Source organism: Telopea speciosissima, chromosome 2, assembly GCF_018873765.1.
Source record: "Telopea speciosissima isolate NSW1024214 ecotype Mountain lineage chromosome 2, Tspe_v1, whole genome shotgun sequence".
Lineage (NCBI taxonomy): Eukaryota > Viridiplantae > Streptophyta > Magnoliopsida > Proteales > Proteaceae > Telopea > Telopea speciosissima.
This window is the reverse complement of record NC_057917.1, coordinates 63,963,179-63,984,585: the sequence shown is the minus strand read 5'-3', so window position 1 is coordinate 63,984,585 and position 21,407 is coordinate 63,963,179. Positions and strand designations below refer to the sequence as shown.

The window sequence follows — 21,407 nt, the reverse complement described above, 5'->3', positions numbered from 1 at the left end:
TTGCAAAACTTTACTTCCCGTTCTGTTAGCTTAATTTAACCTGTTTGTCATTCTCAGCTGTAAAATTTTGCATCAGATGCGTGGGGTACTATGGGGTAATTTTATCCCCATTTTGTGCTGTAAAAATAAACATTTGCAAACAAGTTGGACTTCCATTTTTATTACTATAGGGGAGGAAGGGCTAAACTCTGAGTCTGCATTACAACCAAATGTTTCCATTAAAAAATTTGAGGTTAATGAGAACTGAAAGGCTTTGGTATTTCAGTCTTGTCAAAACTTATATACCATCTGCTCTGTGTATCCAAGTCCTTTTAGTAGACCTGAGACCTGCACCATGTAGGAGATATAGAATAAGTATAATAGTATATGTAAAACACATTTTCAGTAACAAAGAATCAACACGGGTAAAACTATAAATCGTCCTCAAATACCTCTCCTTGTGAACGGTCTTTTGCTTTGTCTCCAGAGATGTGTTTCATCATTCCAGGGGGACCACATACCTGGAACGAAGGGTAGCAAAAACAGTAGCAGGATTTAGATTGAATTCTCAATGAAAGTGTACAACACAAGGTCAGGATTTTTGCCTCTCGTCCACTTACTGATGCATAAATTTTTACAAACTAATTACAACTTCAAATGTAGGATTTAGATCGGTTCATGCATATTCTGGTCATCAGAAGTGGAAATCTGACATTTTTACCAAAAAAACAGTGGGCATTGGAGATATCCTTCAATTTGTGATCTTAATATTTTTCCCCATTATCTTCCTAGAAAGACCTTTCTCAAGTCTTATGGAGGATGACTATAGTGATCCTTACATGTAATTATTCCTATATATTCATCTTGAACTTAGATTAACCACCAGAAAAACAAAGAAGTAAAGAAGAAAATGGGAGAAGAAGGATGGTAATGGGACTATGGGTACTAAATAAAAGGTCTACACTAAAATGGTAATCCAATTTTGTCGTAGCAGCCATCTATTCTATCCTTCTTTTGGACGTTGAATTGAAACAGTGAGTGCAGAGAAAATATTCCACTGCTCAAATGCTTCCATCCTTCCATTTTTCTCAAAAGTAAAAAACATGGCAACAATATCTTATTAAATGCAGAAGTATCACAAAACACCAGCTCAGAAACGGAAGGCTACATGGGCAGCTTTAATTTACCCATATGGAGGATCCCTGTGGTCAATCTGAACCATTAGTTTGACAGATCACCATATTGATTGGTCACATGTCAAATTTCACGATATAATTCAACCATATGACTCACATTGTATATTAGATTTTCCCTGTGGATTTTGAACTGTTTAACTGTTAGGCTTCTTTTCATTCTTATTTTGACTTTTTAGCCAAGATTTGACCATGACTTCTGCCACATGTAGGAGTCCATTAAGACTGAAAATTTACAGGGGGTTGATAGACCCTATCTGAGGCTAAAATTTGAGCACCAAATATCCTGCCACATTGCAGTTAAAACCTGCCCGTGTAGCCTGCCCCAATTGAACAGGCGTTCAGCTACCCTCTTCCCTTAAAATTAATGATTAGAAAAACCAAAAAAGATGCCAATATTGATGCAGCAAATTTTTAGTACTATTGAAACGGAGTTGCTCCATTGCAACATAGTGGTCGTGGGTTCGAGTCAGGAACAACCTCTCCGTGCAGCGGGGTTTGAGGCTGCATACATTATGACCCTCCCCAGACCCCGCAGTGGCAGGAGCCTCGTGCACTGAGTATGCCCTTTATTGAGACAGAGTGTTCCTTTGAAATGGTTTTGATGCTAAAAATTGATGAATTAGTGAAAAGCTGCAAAGCTTTGAGCACACAAAGTGAACATTAGTACTCACAAGGATCAATGAGTCTTCACCAGGACCAGGTAAGCCTTTCACAGCCATATCCTTTGAAATGTACCCTTTACCTCCTCTCCAATTCTTCGAAGGATTATCTACTGTGTAAAATACCTGGTATTTCCAGAAAAATTAATCAACTCCTTGTTTAAAACAATAAAACCAACTCCAGGACTCAAAACCACAAATAGCATGTCAGTTAGTAACTGCAGCTACCTTCAGATTAGGATGGCTAGTTGAAAGAATGTCAAGTTTTTCTTTGAGTAGAATGTCATCTGGGGATACGTTAGCATAAATCAGAGATACCTGAAAGAACAAAAAGCCATCCAACTTAGAATGTTACTACTCATGCATCACAGATATTTTGAAACTTAATGAATGGTTGCAATCATCAAATCCATAAAACTCTTATGCAGGACAAGCACCAAACTTCTACAGAAAGCCTGAAAAATGTAGACATATTATATTGAACAGTAACAATCATCAAAGAAGATAAATTTTTTGACATTGAAGGTCACCAATAAATGCATGTAAAATCAACCACTGAATGCCCTAATATTGTCCACAAAACAGCAAATTAATATGGATATACTGTTCTACTGACTAGAACAAATTTGCTTAGCCAATCTGGCAATGGACATGAAGAAGTTATTGAGCTCTAGATAAAAATGACAGATCTCCAACTCAACAAAGGCTTCATAAATTTCAAGTCAACCACATGAATCCCGTCGCATCATTCAAATCTGTCTAGGACCATTTCTTATGTTGAACTTGAAACATCATTGTACTTTAGTTACAGTACAAGGAAGAGGAATTGGTCATATAACGGACCAGTTCAGATGGATCCCAATCAGGATTGACCAAACAAACAGAGGATTTGCCTGGAATCGGATCTTGATCAGGATTGGGTGATCCAGACAAAGAATATTGTTGTCTGAATCGCCCAGTGAGATTGGAGTTTCTCATGCAAAATGAGTACCTGTGTACAACTCCATTGACTGTAAGGTCTGCCAACTGCCAAGTTAGAGTATGACAAAAAAAAATAGTATACATATCCCTAAAAATATCCTGAAATGATCAACAACAATCACCATCCCTATTTACACCCTCTTTATAGCAGACACAAAAGGATTACCTTTGTGTTGTCATCAGGATTCTTTACAATAGCGTCAATTATCTGCAGCATTGGTGTAATGCCAGTACCACCAGCAATCTGCAATGAAAGAATGAATATCTCAAAGCATTAAATGGGCATGCCTGTTAATTTAATGTTTTTCATTTGGTATTTATATATATACCTGTATCCTAGTTTGGTTACAGGGTTCCAAAATATCTCTCATTGAAAATTAGATGTCCCCAATTAAGGGTCCACCTATAGCCAACTTCACCCTCTACTCAGCTGGTAAGTTTCAGCTCAAACGTAGTACCAAGCTTTGGAAAATGGAGGTTAAGTCAACATTTTGAAATGGAGAAGGTTTTGATGGCCAATAAACAAAGGAGAACTTCCAATACATGGTAGGCCATACAGTAGAAGTTGCCTACAACTATTAACAAGTAGCAAATCTAGAAGGTTCCCCTATCTATCCAACTATATCAATAGTCAAATCTTCCATCCATGTGGCTCAAAGCCTCAAATTAATGGTCCGCAAGGCAATTGTTGGCTAAGTGGCCACCAGTGAACCAAGTGAACTGGACTCAACTGGAGGGATGATGTAGCCATTCCATCAGTTGAAAATTTCTGGCCCATCTCAACTATATGATCAATCATGTGATTGAGTTTTCCCCTTGTGGTGACTGTCAGAGAGTTTACATTTTTCTGATAAGGGGTATTTATATTAACAAAATTTAAAAAAAAAAATCCAGAAAAATCTAGAAAAGGAGGGATATTAGCTACATGGTGAACTGCATTTAGGCTGAAACTGCACTATAAGAGGGTCAGTAATATGTCTATAAAATTTATGCGCCAACTAAGCCACCACATGGCTGATATATATAGACATCTATTTTCTGTAGGCATCAGTTTCTAGATTTAAAAAAGGTCACTCTTTTTAAGGAGAAAGTAATGTTCAAGCAAGCTACTATGTTATTGATAGAAATAGTTATAGCAAGATTCATAGCCTATTGTAATCGAACATATTTTTTTGTGCAAATTACTTTCTAATTGATACTAACAGTAACTGCACTGACTTCTATTTCTAGACCACCTATTATTTTTTTCTTTAAGTTCCATTTTTTAAAATTTTTTGTCTCTTTGTGAGCACTCTACTTTTGTAAGCATGAAGAACTAAGTTCATCAAAAACATAAATCCAATCATGTAAAGGGAACCTCGTGAACAATAAATCCAATCATGTAAAGGAAGGCCTCGCGAACATTTTTCAGGATCTGTATGTTAACTATATTGGGTAGCAACCTTACTTCTATCAACCTTATTCCAAAGAAACTGGAGTAGAAGATTTGAGAGATTCCAAGCCCATCAATCTGGTTTGAAGCATTTACAAAGTAACCACCAAGGTGCTGGGTACAATATTAAGAGGCACAACTATCTTATTTCTAGAACACGAGGTGCATGTATTACACACATAGACTTTGCACACAAGGCAGACCTGAGAAAGATGGAACGAATTCACGTGTCACCTTTAATATATATTGCAAGTCACGACCTTCTTAAGAGAAGAAAGTTCTCAGCACTTCCTTGTGATTGTCCCTTTGCTCAAGAGGTTTCAGAACAATTTATAGGGGATACAGAGTTAGGTTATGTTGGACACAAAGGATCCAAGGAAATCTTGGTAAGCTGGAATTTTTTTTTTATGTCGGCCTGCAAAAGCAAGGGAATTCTGGTTAACCAGTACTAGCAGTGAGTCTTGGCCTGTTGGGCTGGAATGAAACAGTCAATTTTTCGGAGATGGGTGGAACCAGCCGATAGGGAAGCCCAAGAACTGAAGGATACTTGGCTTTTGGGCTTGCAATGAAAAGAATTTAAAATGGAAACAACTTGGTATATATGTCATAACTGACAGAACATTTTGTATGGTTATGTGACCATAGATTGGCTGGTCACATGTATACGGAAATTGTATATATGTTAAAGTTGGCAAAGCATTGTGGCTGTGACCATAGATAGGCATATTCATGTGTATAGTGATATCTTGGCCTGTTGTTCTGGAATGAAACAACCAATTTTTGAGAATCAGGTGGGACCTGACCATAACGCAGCTCAAGAGCTGAGGAATCACTAGTATTTTAGGCCTTGCAATACGGTATGTAGGTCATGATTGGCGAAGCATTTTGTGTGGTTGTGACCATAGATTGGCATCGTTAGAAGTTATAACTTAGATATCCACAGTCAGTAACAGTCCCGATGACAAATGGTAGGCTGAAACGAGTCAGCACTAACACATCTACAGAAAACCAGAGTTGTAGTGATCAATATGCACAGAATATAAAAGGGTGTACCCAGTGCACGAGGCTTCCACCACTGCGGGGTCTGGAGAGGTTCATAATATGCACAGAATCTGTGGGCAGGATAGAGAGGAACTAATAACTCCTACTCTGGCCGATGGATGAGGGCCATGAGGCTGATATCACAGTCAAAGGAAGGCTTTGTGATGCAGAACCAAGGGTGCATTCAAGGAAGAAGAACAACAAGAAGGCTGCTGCTCACGATTTTGAGTAGGCTACTGTCCAGCAGTAGCCCACGATTCCACTATGTTGTTTTATGTTTTATTTGTTGAGTCTTGTAATGAACCACTGAACTGGTTGGTTCAGATGGTCTAATTTAAGTCAGTCTGGTCCCATAGTTTAGTTGAGGCTTTTATTTATTAAGTTGTTATTAGAATAGTCAGTCTCACATCAGCCACAATTTATTTGGGCTACTAGTGTCTTGTAACTTAAGTAAGGTCCAAAGTTGGAAGATTCTAATTTTGAATCCTTGCTCTTTATTTTAGTTTATAAAAGCAACCCAGGAGGGCAAGAAGAAGCCCAAGATTTTGCTATTCAATACTGCTGTCAAGCTGGCTGTTTCTATGAAGTATTTCCTTGGTGTTTGATCCTTGGACAAAGGAGCCAGTGTCTGATCTAGGTGACTCCTTGCGGTGGCAAGCCCAGGAGGTCCCTTCTTGTTGCTGTTCTTCATCCTCTTCAAGCTTTCAAGACCTTAGAAGACCTTTCTACTCCAGCTGAAACTCACTGCTGCTGCCTCCACTGTCATCTCCTGGTTAGCTTCTATTTAGAACCTAACCTTCTAATTTCATCACTTCTTTTCCCTGCTCAATCCAGCCATTAACTTACTTCCAAATTCTGAGCAAACCTTCCCCTCCCCAAGACCTCCACTCGATCCCATTCTTAGCCCCATCTGACCTGCAGATTACCTTCTATAGGAAATCTCTTTAAATTCCATTAAAACCCTGTTCCTCAGCCTACAACTCAAATCGACAGGGACAACAGCCCTGCTACAGATTTAATTGCTCAACCCCTTTTATCGCTCTACTGTCCCAGACCTATTCCTTCATACTAAACCTAACCCTTGACCTAAACCCTAACCGATCAAACTATCCCAGCCTTAACTCATCGAACTGAACCAATTTCCCTTGAATCCAGTTCCTGTTTTGGGACTGGTTGAACCTTCATTTGATTCAACCCTGTCCTACATTAACTTGTGGGATTGGTTATATGCATAAAATTTCAAAATCATCCAATGGAGAAATAGGGAGAAACAAACAAGGGAAGAAAATAGAAATTAACAAGAAACTAATGCATCTTTCTATCCAACAGTCCAATGAAGTCCAGACTAGGATCGAAGGGACTAGAGAGGGGAAGGACCAGCATAACAGAATATCAATACAGTCAGATGGTCAGATCTTCTGAAATCAGACACTGAAATTTAACAGATATTGCTGTCAAACAGATCTATCGCAGGCACTAACAGGACTGGAAAATATATCAGTAACTGTGATGCAGATTCATCACCAAATAGGGCTTGTTTCATTGGGAATAAGTCTAGGTTGGGTTACATATATGTTGGGCCTTTGATCCCATGGGTTTCTAATGTAATAGGCCACTTTTATGGGACAAAAATATGGGTAAATAGGTTGCATACGGGATTAGCTCCCATACTTAGCTTTTCATTTGGTGTTTTAAATTGAACCAGTTCAACAAATGGTTCAATTGAAGTGATTTTATTAGTTTTTCTTTTAGTTGTTTAGTTGGGCTGGATTAGGATTCTATTTTGAGTCTATTCAGTTTCCTAGTTAGTTTAAGTTAGCTAATATGTTAAGGATTGGGTTAGGCTTTTCCTTTTTAATGTCTAAGTCTATTTTTGAGTCTTCTATATAAGTTTGTAAGGGAAGCCAGCATTGAATACGAATTTGATTAATAAAAACTCTGTTTTATGCTTACTGCCTTTGTTGCTGTTGTTGCTACTTGAGAGTGTTGCACCCTTGTGGGTTTATCAAGATGGAAGGGATTGGTGGATCTCCAATCGACTCCTTGCATCGTGAAGATCGGGAGGGCTGCTACTTATCTCCTTGCATCGTGAAGATCAGGAGATCCCATTGTTCATCTTCAAAGCTGCTGCCATTGAAGATCAGTGTTCAAGTAAGTACTTTACAGTTTCAGCAATCACCCTTCTCCTAATCCTCTAAACCCAGCCCCATCAATCCCCATTGCCAATATTCAATCATTACTACTTTCCTCATCTAGCATTAATACCATAGATCCATCAGAACCCTAAAACCTGCAACTATTCTTCTTCCCTTCTAGGAGGTCACATACAAGGTGGTTTTTGAGATCTACCAAATCAGCCATCCGATTGAACTCAGATTTTCACCGTACCTCTACTAACCCTAATTTAGGAAGTGATTCAAATTTGACCTAATTCCAGTGGCCTGATTTGAATATATTCTCATATTTTCCATTCTGCCCCTACCTCCATTAAAGCACAGTTTCAGACCTTCAACCATACTCGATTCTGATTTCATGCTCAGAATAAGTAGTTGATTTCATGACATGTTAATTCTGAAATTAGTAACCTAATCATACCTCTTAACCCTAGTTCCAATACCCTATTTACCATAATACCCTCATTCCAACCCTAACTAGGATTCCTTCATAACTTCAAATCTGTCCATCAGTTTCAAACCAAACTTTCAGCATACATCCCTTACATCATTATTGACACTCGATCCAAGTTTCATCAGACCCCCACCACCCTAAACCCTAGAATCCCCTTCTCCTACCTCCTTTAGGAATCGTCTCAAATAACCTTATCTTGCTGCCCAACTCACCTAACCTACTTCCATTCACTCAAACATCATAAAACCTATACCATTAGACTTCCCTTCACTCAGTTGTGTGCTATGCTGATTGCAGCCTTGTTGTCACAGTACCATGTTGAAATAGGCTACTTATCACTTACCCGATTGGGGTAAGCAGTCCTAATTATATTAGGACTGTCCCCTACCCGATTGGGGAAGTACTCCTAGTCATATTAGGACTTTCCCTCTTTATTCCCTCTTTTATTTTTCTCTTTTTTTATTGTTTTTCTCCCTCAGCCGAGTCCTAGTTTGGTATTCCTAGTTGTACTAGGAATCCCTAATAGGATTAGGACTGAGGTAGATTCCTATTTGTACTTGGATTCTTTATTATTCAGCTTAATATAAATACAGGGCCTGTGTGATCGATTATAATCACTCAAGCATTATATTTCGTGGCTTCTAACATGGTATCAGAGCCACCTCTGATCTGATCTGAAGAGCAACTCCTCCCCTCAAATTTTCTGGTTCTTCTTCTTCTCCAACTCTCTCGGCTACAGGTCTTCTTCTTCTCCACCACTCTCGGACTCTCTCTCTCATTCAGGGCAGCACCTTTGAGGTGATCCAATGAAGGTTTAGCTGCTGCCCTCAATGCCACCTCACCGAAGATTATATAAACTTGGGTGTGATCAGAATCTGCCGCAGGTTTCCTCCAAGCCTTGGAGATCGAGCTACTACCTTTTTCAAGCTGGATTTCTGTATTTTTCTTGGAGATTGGTTCCTGCACTTGTTGATGTAGCCACCTACATACTTTCAGATTGCAGTTTTTTGAATCCAAACTAAATCAGATTCAGACCTGCAACCTTTTTAAGCTATTCCTAAATTTTTTCAAATTTAGGGTTTCTTATTCCCTCATCAAAAGTTACTGGTTTTTTTTACATCATTGCTGCCCAAGTTTTATATACCATGGGAGATTCAGATGTTACCACAGCCAACTCTGGAGGGGATTCTCAGTCCCGGACAGAATTCCTACCTTATGCTGCCGCCATTAAACTAGATGGCACCAATTATCTCATATGGGCCAGATCTCTCTCCTTGACTGTGGCTGGTAGAAACCTCACTGGACACCTTACTGGCACTACCAAACAACCCACTGAGGAAGGTGATGCCCGTACTAAATGGGCTGCCAACGATGCTATGGTCATGTCCTTTGTTTTGAATTCTATGCACACTGACCTCTCTAGCCAGTATCTCCTCCTTGACACTGCTACTCAGATATAGACTGCTGTCAAGGGAACCTATGGCCAATCAGGAAGTGGTGCACAGGTTTATGAGATCAGGAAGACCCTTCAGAACACTACTCAGAAGGAGTTATCTGTCACTAAGTACTATGCTGCCCTCAAATGCTTATGGCAGCAACTGAATCATTATGCTCGATTTTAGCCTACTACTGCCGACATTACTGCCTATCACTCCTATGTGGACAAGTTTCGGGTGTATGATTTTTTGGTTGGCCTTAATGATGATTATGATCCTATTCGGGTGCAGGTCCTTGGTAGGGTTCCTTTCCCCTCTTTAGAGGAAACTTTTTCATATGTTCACAGTGAAGAGACTCGACGGGCTGCTATGATGGTTGCTCCTAAAGTTGAGAGATCAGCCTTACAGGCTTCTGACTCCACCTCAACTCCTTCTTCTGCGAGTATTGCTACCGCTGCTACAGCCAAAGAGCCTGTGAAGTGTGATCATTGCCACAAACCGTATCACACTAAGGCACAATGTTGGAAACTACATGGGAAGCCTGCTGATTTTGAGGCCAAACGGGGTCGTGCTAAGCCTAAAAACAAAGCCAATCATATTGAAAGTGTAGCTCCAGGCCCCACTACTGATATTGGTTTCTCCCAGGAAGAACTCCAAGCTCGCCGGCGTCTGTTACACACTTCCGTTGCCTCTACTACATCTGCTGCCAATACAGGTTCCTTCTTTGCCCGTACAGGTATTTCCTTTGCTGGTCATTGCGCATCGGTTGTCTCCACTCCATGGATTATAGACTCCGGTGCCACTGATCATATGACAGGTTCTTCTAACCTCTTCCATTCATATTTTCCTGCTTCTGGGAAAGATAAGGTTAAAATTGCTGATGGGTCCCTCTCCTCTATCTCAGGGAAAGGATCCATCGGATGTTCCCCTTCCCTTACTTTGTCTTTTGAGCTGCATATTCCCAAGTTTACTACTAACCTTCTTTCCATTAGCAGTATTACCAAATCTCTAAATTGCAAAGTGACTTTTTTTCCTACTCATTGTGTTTTTCAGGAACTGGACTCGGCGAAGACAATTGGATCGGGTAAAGTGCATGGCGGATTGTACCTGCTTGATGGCGACCCTGCTCCTACCCAGGCATTACCTTCTAGGCTTTATCACCCGGCATCTTTTTCTTCTGAATTACATAAATGGCACTCTAGACTAGGTCATCCACCTCTAGGAACCTTATCCACTTTATTTCCTGCATTAGTTAAAGAATGTAATAAGGAAGATTTTTTTTGTGAGCCTTGTGTTTTGGCCAAACAGACACGTTCAAATTATCCCATTTCTAATAATAGGTCTTCTTCCTTATTTCATGTTGTTCATACTGATGTGTGGGGTCCTAGTAGAAAAGTTTCACTTTTGGGTCATCGGTGGTATGTCACATTTATTGATTGTTTTTCTAGATTTACTTGGGTCTACCTCATGCACACAAAGAATGAGGTCTTTTCATGTTTTCAACACTTTCACCAGATGGTTAAAACGCAGTTCAATGCCACTCTTCGCATTTTGCGGAGTGACAATGGGACAGAGTATATGGACGGTCAGTTCCAAAATTACCTTGCTGCCCATGGGATCCTCCACCAGACTAGCTATGTTGACACTCCAGCCCAAAATGGTGTGACTGAGAGGAAACATCGCCACCTCTTGGAGGTCGCTAGAGCACTTATGTCAGACTAGCTGTGTTGACACTCCAGCCCAAAATGGTGTGACTGAGAGGAAACATCGCCACCTCTTGGAGGTCGCTAGAGCACTTATGTTTACTCGCAATGTGCCTTCTTTTTATTGGGGGGATGCTGTCCTTACTGTAGCCTATTTAATTAATAGGCTGCCTAGTCGGGTTCTTCAATCCCAACCCCCCATTGAGCTCCTACTTGGCTCTTCATCCTTTGTTGTCCCCCCTAGGGTGTTTGGATGCGTCTGTTATGCCAGGTATACACGGTCCCCTGGTAAACTTGAACCACGTAGTCTCCGCTGCATTTTCTTAGGTTACTCTGCTACTCAGAAGGGGTACAAATGTTTTACCTTCCATCCCGCAGGACCTTCGTCAGCATGGATGTCGTCTTTCATGAGAATGTATCCTATTATGTGTCCCCTCCTCTTCAGAGGGAGAGTGTTAGTGAAGATGTGCTGACTATAGACTCTCCACCTCCACTTCAGTCTATTTACAATGAGCCTGATCGGCTTGCTCCTAGTTCTTTCTCCCCTAGTCCTCCCTCTGAGTCAGGGGGAGAGGTCCCTATACAGGGGGAGACCATCCCTATTCAGGGGGAGCAATCTACCCTAGTCCAGACTCCTGTCCAGATAACTATTAGTGAATTTCAAAGGAGGATTGATGACAATGGTGTACAGACCTATGCAAGGAAACATAAGTAGATTCAATCAACTGTTGCTCCAGTACCCATCCAATTGCCGAACCTGGATCCAGAACCTGCCTCTCCACTTGGTAATGTTCCTTCTCCTGATTTACCTATTGCTCTTCGCAAAGGTGTCAGGGCTTGCACTCAACATCCCATATCCCATGTTGTATCTTATGACTCCCTTTCTCCATCCTTTCGTGCTTTTGTTTCTTCTCTTTCTTCTGTTTGTATTCCTAACCATTGGCAGGAAGCTCTATCAAATGGAAAGTGGAAGGCAGCAATGATGGAAGAAATGGAGGCCTTGAAGAAAAATAACACGTGGGAGCTTGTGGTTCTTCCACCTGGGAAGAGAACAGTTGGATGTAAGTGGGTGTTTGTAGTGAAACAGAAGATGGATGGCACCGTGGATAGGTATAAGGCACGACTAGTGGCCAAGGGGTTTACTCAGACATACGGCATTGATTATCAGGAAACCTTTGCACCTGTTGCAAAGCTGAATACTGTTCGTGTGTTGTTATCTTTTGCAGTCAACCTTGGATGGGATTTACAACAGCTGGATGTAAAAAATGCTTTCCTGAATGGGGAATTGGATGAGGAGGTGTACATGGATATTCCACCCGGTTTTTCTTGTGAAAAAAACCAAGGTAAAGTGTGCAAATTCAAGCGTGCACTATATGAGCTGAAACAATCATCTCGAGCATGGTTTGGCCAGTTCCACAAGGCGATGATTTCTGTGGGCTATAAGCAGAGTAATGCTGATCACACACTCTTTCTAAAGCGGGTTGGTGAAAAACTCACTGTTCTTATAGTCTACGTGGATGACAAAGTAGTTACTGGCAATGATGGTGATGAGATCAGACGGTTGAAGACCTTCCTTGGACAAGAATTTGAGATTAAAGATCTAGGGAAACTACGATACTTTCTCGGGATTGAGGTTGCCAGATCTTCTAAGGGCATCGTTCTCTCCCAAAGAAAGTATATCCTAGACTAATTAGCTGAAACCGGGTTGTTAGGCTGTCACCCTTCAGATACTCCTATGGATCCTACTGTTCGTCTCAAAGAAAAGGAGGGTGAGCCTGTTGATAAAGGCCGGTATCAAAGGCTTGTAGGGAAGCTGATTTATCACTCACATACTTGTCTTGACATTGCTGTCGCTGTGAGTACTGTGAGTCAGTTTATGCATGATCCCTACTCTTCTCATATGGGGGTTGTTCTTCGTATTCTGCACTATCTGAAGTCAGCTCCTGGAAAAGGAATTCTTCTGTCTGCACATGGTCACCTACGGATTGAGGCATACACTGATGCCGATTGGGCTGGTTCTGCGGATCGTAAGTCTATCTCTGGGTATTGCTCCTTTGTAGGTGGAAATCTTGTCACTTGGCGTAGCAAAAAGCAAAATGTAGTTGCTCGTTCTAGTGCTGAAGCTGAGTTTCGAGCTATGGCACAAGGTATTTGTGAGTTACTTTGGCTTAATGGTTTGCTACAAGATCTTGGTGTTCCTATTCGTCTTCCTATGATGTTGTACTGTAACAACAAGGCTGCAATCAGCATAGCACACAACCCAGTACAACATGATTGTACCAAGCATGTTGAGGTGGATAGGCATTTCATCAAAGAGAAGTTAGAAGATGGGCTGATTTGTATTCCCTTTGTGACATCTGCTGATCAACTTGCTGATATCTTCACCAAGGGATTATCTGGAAAATTGTTTCATCCTAATCTAGTCAAGTTGGGCATGATCAACATCTTTGCTCCAACTTGAGGGGGAGTGTTGAAATAGGCTACTTATCACTTACCCGATTGGGGTAAGCAGTCCTAATTCTATTAGGACTGTCCCCTACCCGATTGGGGAAGTACTCCTAGTCATATTAGGATTTTACCTCTTTATTCCCTCTTTTATTTTTCTCTTTTTTTATTGTTTTTCTCCCTCAGCCGAGTCCTAGTTTGGTATTCCTAGTTGTACTAGGAATCCCTAATAGGATTAGGACTGAGGTAGATTCCTATTTGTACTTGGATTCTTTATTATTCAGCTTAATATAAATACAGGGCCTGTGTGATCGATTATAATCACTCAAGCATTATATTTCGTTGCTTCTAACAGATACCTATCCATTACCCTAACCCTAACCCTAAACTTGACATACAACTCCAATTCTGTCCCATCGAACCAGCAGCTCAACAGGTCCTGGATGTCTGGCTCCTAGTAGATCTCATACCTATCTAGGACTACATTAAACTGATTAGAGATTGAAGGGCAGTAACATTAAATCAGCAATGATTTTACTCGAATTTGAACCATGACAATGAAAGGGAGTGTGCAGGAGTATCACAGGATATAGAATGAATAAAATAGAAGAAGAAGAAGATAGAAGAGACCTTGGCTTCACCACCAAACGCCTGCGGCAAGGCTTCACTCCCACCAACCTATTGCTTCACCACAATAGGGCTGCTGCTACTTCACCATAGGAGCACACACTCACACGAGCATACTTTTCTCAACATCAAAATTGTTTGGGAGGGTGTCTATCTTCTTCCTTACTAACAAAAGCAATCTTACAATAAGAAAAAAAAAATTAGAAACCTCCCATAGGTAGGCTGCCAAATCCAAATAAAATTCCCTCCCCCCCCCCCCCCCATCCTCTTACAAATTAGAAAGTACAGAAAATATAAACCCAACATAATAGAAAGTCTACTTTCCTACTACTAAAAGAGAATAGCATAAAATAGAAACTAAACTAAACAAATAGCACTAATATCTCCAAGGATCTCCATCAAATCTCCTCCATATGGGCCCCACCCAAGTCCTGCGCAAGTCACACAAACTTCTGGCATTCCTTCTCCAAGCACTGGCCGATGGGACCCACCAATTCTGTCAAAACGAGATCTCCTCCAGGCTACAACTGCTAATCGATCACCACCTATGGGCAGAATAACCCATATATGGGCCCAAGTGTGGGCCAACCTAGGAGTTATGATGTTCTTTTACCTCCCCCCTCCCCCCCAAAAAAAAAAAAAAAAAAAAGAAAGAAAAAATGATACTTTATCATCACATATGGGATAGTTCTAAATATTCAAGAAGATACCACCAAAATAACTAATGGAGAGAGAATTAAAAAACTTGTTTTCTCAAGCCAATTAAAGTTTTACTTTAAGAGTGTCATAATATACGAGATGATTGTATCCTCAGATCAGGTTTGACTTTAGTTCTAAAAAGTTTGGTTTCTGCTGTACTGTGGTTCCCAACTCTCCTACATATGCTCACCATGCATAGCAAAGAAATGAGAGTCAATGGACTCTCATCCTCCCACCCTGATGCAGTAATGTGTGCTGTCATGGTTAAGAGTCATCGTCTTATTCTCTCTCTCTCTCTCTCTCTCTTTCTCTCTCTCTCTTTAAGATTTCTTTCTCTCACTTCCTTTCCTTTAGTCTTTGAATGATGAAACTTAAAAAATTGATCTTAGGTCCAAAGATGCCAGTTCCTTACCATGCCAATGTTTTTCTTCATGTTTGGAGTGTATCTTAGTTTCTCAATTGGCCTGCCAATAAAATGTCCATAAATTAGTAAGAACAGGAAAAACTGAGGTAGTTTTCCAGCTGAGAACAGTGCATAGGAAGAGGGTTACCCTTTGACTTCTAACAAATCGCCTGGTTTTAAACTTGCTAGATGCTGACTCATTTTGCCTTCAGGATAAATCTGCACCAGTTATAGAACAAAGCACTTCAAGATACATAGATCAGGAGGGCTTTCTCTTTTAAGCAAGAACATTGATAAATAGGTGTAAGTAGAACTGGAGAGTAATAGAAGATAAGTTCCCATTGACAATGCCATACCTTAATCAATAAATCAAAATATCCCTTCGCATCTGGATCTGATATGGGTGTATACCTGAATATAAATCATACATATAAGAAAATCTAAGCAATTCCATGTTCCTTGTAGGTTTGAACCAAAAAAAAATATTTGTTCCTTGGAGGAAAAAATAATTGATCAGTAAAATCCAAAAGTACAATAGCATTACAACCAACAGGAATGCACACATACACGCACACACACACACACACACACACACACACACACACACACATGTGAGTGCATGCACATGGAAATTTATGTAAAATTCCTACTCCGTACGTTTTAAACTAAAGGATCACAAAAAGATTATATGACTACTCAAATGATCACTTGAGTTGCGTAATCATACGCTTATAATTAAATAAAAGATATGTAAGACTAATTCTACCATATACTAACCCAACTATTAAGTATTAACTCAGTAACTTATTAAAAGAAACATCACTGTTCCCTTCCCTCAAGGAATGAAACCTACTTTGACTTTGACTCTTTAACCCTTATAAGGCCCCAATAACAAGGCTAACTTGCCATGGTTTGGTTCCGTATGGTTTTATATCTGGTTCATCTCTAATCAACAAGTGGCAACATCGTCAGGCAAGCAGGTGGTTAGTGGGTTAGTAGTTTTGTGAGGAAATTGTGGTTTGAAACCGAGATCGGTGGCATCAGAGGCACAGACATGTTCACATCGAGCATGTTATGATTTAAACAGAGACTTACGGGCGAATCACATATTTTGTTTTTCCTTCATCATCTTGTCCTTGCGGGGCCCTGCAGTAACAAGAAAGTATTAACTATGATCAGACAATTCAAGAGATTTCAATAAAAAAGTTCATCTTTTTTCTATATAAGGAATCACTTAAATGGACTATAATCATTGAAAAAGCTCCTTCCATTAAAAGGCAAAGCGGTTGATATGCCATGTGTAGTACCTTGTTATAATGCATGAAGCAATATCCAGGCCCAACTTAGCAGTGGGATCAAATGAAAACCTGCAATAATGTGAAAGATCGGTCAGGCTTGCAAATGCTGTTTGGAAATTCCATTAAAGTTTAGATGGTTAGGATGAAGGAAGTAAGGAACCCCAGAAGTCAGAGATGTTAGAATTCTGAACAACTGATACGCCAGCACTCCTATGTGTCTATCTATCTCCTCCTCAAAACAAGGAGGCAGAGGTGTCTTTTCATATGGGGAGGAGAGAGATAGACTCATGGGAGTGTTGGCATAGGCCACACTCCGGGACATAGAACTTTCTCCCTTGATTGAATTAGACTCGTGAATTTGTCACATACATGGCTATTCTAGAGTCCAAGACCATGTCCTCTTTATCCAAGGGTCAAAATGGAAACATCATCTGCTCATGTGACAGAATAGGTGTCTTGTGAGGTTTGAAAATAAAACGAACCCTTGTGACAAACATATTTCACGAAAATAAAGTGGGGAGGGCTAGGGGTGTTTGGGAGGAGGGAATTCAAACAGTTGTTACATCTAATAAACACGTGGAAAAAAGGACACAGTCCTAAGAACAAACACTAACAACAGCCAATGTGGGTCGAGAACCTGGCCCATTTTGAAATCATATGGGGTTCAACTTAAACCTGTTCTTTTATGGATACAACATAAGAGTCAAAGAAGGAGAAGAGAGTCAAGAGACAGACAAGGTTGAAGAACCGAACCAGATCTCTCTATAGACTATAAATAGATCAGTCAGCAGTAGCCCAAGTCATGTCATTCTCGAAGATCCAGTGACAGACCTCAATTCGTTTTTTCGTTCTAACAATACTCTTGAGCATACTCAACGAGAAATTTTATCTTTTTGTTCTGAGCATAGTATGAAACATCAAACTAGTTGTCATATTCTCCTCAACAGAATACTGTTGCTGAACAGAAAAACCGTTATAGTTACGGTTGCCGTTTACCGGGGCTTCAGTCGCTGGCTACCCTGTCATCAGGTCACCAACTTCCTTAACTTTCAGCCTGACACTTGTTAGAAGTTGCTCGAATTTTTAATGTTTCATATGAATGTTCAAAAGATTTATTGAGGAAATGTGTTGAAATGTGTTGATTGCTTGCCTTTTCGGTACTTCTCCCAATTTCTTCTTTTTTTGCTTTATCTCCATGGTTTTTGGTTGCACTTGTTTTGTTCATGTTCTTCTTCTTGGCCCCTGGTGTTGCTAAATTATCTCTTTGTGCTGTTAAGTGTGTATTTCTTGGATATTCTTGTGCCCAGAAGGTTAGGTGTAATGATCTTGTTAGTGAAATAGTGGTTTACCAGTGCGGCTATCACCTTTTTTGAAAATACTCCATATTTTTATACTGAGACTCCAGTATGACCTCGAATAGAGCTGACCCCATTTACTTGTTGTTGTTTTTGTTTTGTCTTGGAATCGGATGTCTTCAATTCTCCACCTGTTCTTGCCATGGTTCCTCTTGAAGATTCTTCTGTTCCGTCTCAGTCTGCACCACTACAAGTGTATAGCGCCATTTTAAGCCAACTCCACCCATTGCTCCTACACCTTCTCTTCCACCATCAACACAATCGGCTTCTTTGTTTGGGGAACCTTCTCTGTCTGATTATCTGCCTATTGCTCTTCAAAAAGGTACTCGATCCTGTACTCATAAATCTTTATTGCTCAATTTGTTTCTGTTTCTAATCATCCTACTTCTCTTTGCAATTTTTCCTTATCTTTATCTGCTCATACTATTCCTAATACTTATCAAGATGTGCTTTCTCGTTCTGGTTGGAAGTCAGCTATAGATATGGAGATGGATTCACTGCTTAGTTGCCAAACATGGCATTTGCCTCCCGGTAAGGACCTTGTAAAATGTTGTTGGGTGTAGTGGTGTACACTATTAAGTATAACCCTGATGGTTTTATTGAATGCCTTCAAGCTTGCTTGGTTGCCAAACATAGATGTCATGGCGTCTAGGCAACCCAAGGCAGTGGAGGGGGCCAACCGGCCAAGACACAAGGCGACTTGCCAAGGCGGCTGGACGCATTGACATGTGCATAGAACTTGTGACAACAAGGATTTTGTGGACACTCATCGGTACAAAAGATTGATTGGCAAGCTTATTTATCTTACTATCATCAGACTTGATTTTTCATTTGCCATTGGTGTTATTAGTCAATTTATGGAGAGGACTAAGCAGACTTACTGGGAGGCAGTGTGTCATATTTTGAAGTACTTGAAGGGTGCTCCACGAAAATGTCATATTTATAGATGCCAAAATCATATTAATGTTGTTGCTTATTCTAATGCTGATTGAGCTGGTGTTGGTGAGTATTGTACATTTGTTGATGGTAATCTTGTATTCTTGTTACGTGCTTCTTCTTGCTGGTTTTCTTGTTTGTTTTATCACAGTGATAATGGAGAGAGAGATAAGAAAAAATTGCAGAAAGCAATGTATTACTACTACATAATGGGAAATTGACTGTCACTCAAGTCAGTAAAAATATTAATGATTGCGAAACTCAGCCAAGTACAACCATTTTTTGTGCCCTGATGAGCTGGCTGACCTTTAGACTTGATAAGCTTAAAACTGAATCAATCAATCAAGGTAAAAAAGCCATCGCTTCCCAAGTATTTCAAACATAATTTGTCTAAATGATGCAGCATAAAACTGTGGCTCAACCTCATTTGACGGAAAATGAGAAGTACAAGCAGAGGATTACCTGAATAACTTGGTGTTGTGGCTGACCCTTGCAGTGTCTTGTAGCTTAAACTCGACCCACTTATCTGGATTGAGTGCTGGAAATGGAACAAAAGCACTGAATGAGTGTATAATGTAATGGCTAGAACACATACAGAAGGTTACCACAAGGCTAACACAAGATAAGAAAGCTGGAGTTTGGGATGTTTGGGCCTATTAACATGGGGACATTGTTTGGAAGGTGTACACATTTCCTCTTAGTAATCAAATGAATAGGATTTCTTATTCATAGAAATCTAAGAGCATGGTAAACTTTACAACAGGTCAACAATACGTGACTGAAACATTTTCATATTACACCAAGAAAATCAAATTGGACACATTTTACATGTGCTGTGAGTGTCTAACATTAAATTCGTTTTGAAATAAATTAATAAAAATTCGTTTTGAAAGAGATTCTGAAAGGAGAAAAGAACCCACCAACTTTTGCGCCCCCTTCTTCATTACTGTGATCTAGCTGAACCTGCAATCAAAAGAACTTTCACCTCTCCACATTTAATCAAATAACAAGTAGACGCATATTAAATAGAAATTGCAGGATAAGAACTATAACATTGGATACAAATAAAGTAAGATGCAAAAGAGGCACCAAAACTTCTCACATCCATGACATAGAAGATAAGACTAATAAAAATTCAACATGCAATTAGTTTCAGTGGTTAACCAAACTTTTCAGGGAGTGCCTGCAAACAAACTGATTCGCCAACTGCAATGATCAAAATTGCATCTTGATAATGATAAAGACTACAAACCGGAACAAATATGGACCAAAAGAATCATATTATTTTCAAGATAAAATATGGATTTTTATTCTTGGAACCACAGATTTGGTTCAATAAGAATATTTCTCGACAACAGGAAGAAACTAGCGTAAAAACTACCAAGGTGATTCAATAACTCTGAAAAAGGAATAACCTGCAGAATACAGAACTACAAGTAACTAGAAATTAGTTCATCACTTCATTGTTACCGATTATTCCAATTATCATTTTCCCTTTTATGTATGTAACCACTTCTCTCACAGAAACAAAGGAAACTAAACATACAATTCAACAATTCTTAATGAAACCAAGGAGAATTGGAGCCAAAGAATGATATGAACATCAAAATCAAGAAGTCAGCTATTAATTCTAGTATTTAGAATCCACTGAGTATCTACATAAAACATTCTCAACACCCAAATGTATAGAGCAACCCAAGGTCCAAAATACGCCATAACCGTATATATATACACAACCGTTTCCCACATGCTAAAGTTGAAACAAGACAGTAGTCCTAATTTCCTGCAATCCAGAACAACTTTTATTCATGAAATCGATACAAACATATAAATGCAAATACAGATCAACCCATTTCTTCTATACTGAAAAGTAAATACATCTCCGTCACTAATAAAGCAGACTTCCTCGAAACCCAAATGAAGGAAGATTCCATGGTAACAACCCAATAAACATCGAATCCGTCATATTCAAGCAAGAATGCAAAGAGCAGACCAAATAGGGTGCAGGAATTACCATATTAGGCGAAGAAAAGTAGTAGTAATATGAAATCCCACCAGAAAAAGCAGCAATTGCCCCATATGGAATTCGAAAACCGCCCAAATTCGATTTGGATCCACCTCTGAATGCATTGGACAATGTGACGGGAGCAAACTTTGCTAATCTTCTAAGGAACAGAGCCATTTCGATCTTTGATCGATGAGAAGAAGAGACGAAATGAGGCTTTCTTTCGCTGTATAGACTCCTTTCCTAGTGCTTCTCAGCAGCTCTTTTTGCAATTCTGTTGAGCGTGGGAATCTGATAGAGTGACTTACTAAAAGAAAACCAAAAAAAGAAAGCCCAAAAAAAAATGAGTGAATGACACGTAGAGCAGTGTGATGGCGCTATATGACAGTTGCTATTCACCATTTACATCAGTCCGATTGGAATCACGAGGGTATTTCTGTGAATCTATCAATTTAGAAGTAGGTAAATTTCATCCTTATTGATTCAACCATATCCACAACACTCTACTCCCCTGAATTAATAAGTAATTACAATCCATGCAAACTCGGGTTTGGCTAAACATTTTTATAATGTCGGTTATCGAA

The 21,407-nt window shown here is 39.8% G+C and overlaps 1 protein-coding gene across 1 annotated transcript; it reads right to left on the bottom strand.

The window, feature by feature from the left end:
- Positions 1–135: 135 nt before the first annotated feature.
- On the bottom strand, positions 136–21,118 carry LOC122651484 (NADH-cytochrome b5 reductase-like protein). Its single transcript, XM_043844876.1, has 13 exons — positions 20,833–21,118; positions 19,739–19,781; positions 19,281–19,356; positions 16,537–16,596; positions 16,325–16,375; positions 15,586–15,640; positions 15,378–15,448; positions 15,239–15,290; positions 2,982–3,059; positions 2,063–2,152; positions 1,847–1,960; positions 432–500; positions 136–327 (listed from the first exon to the last, which is right to left on the bottom strand). Exons 1-13 carry the CDS (start codon positions 20,998–21,000, stop codon positions 271–273), a joined length of 984 nt encoding a protein of 327 aa, XP_043700811.1. The 5' UTR covers positions 21,001–21,118; the 3' UTR covers positions 136–270.
- Between the last annotated feature and the right edge of the window lie 289 nt (positions 21,119–21,407).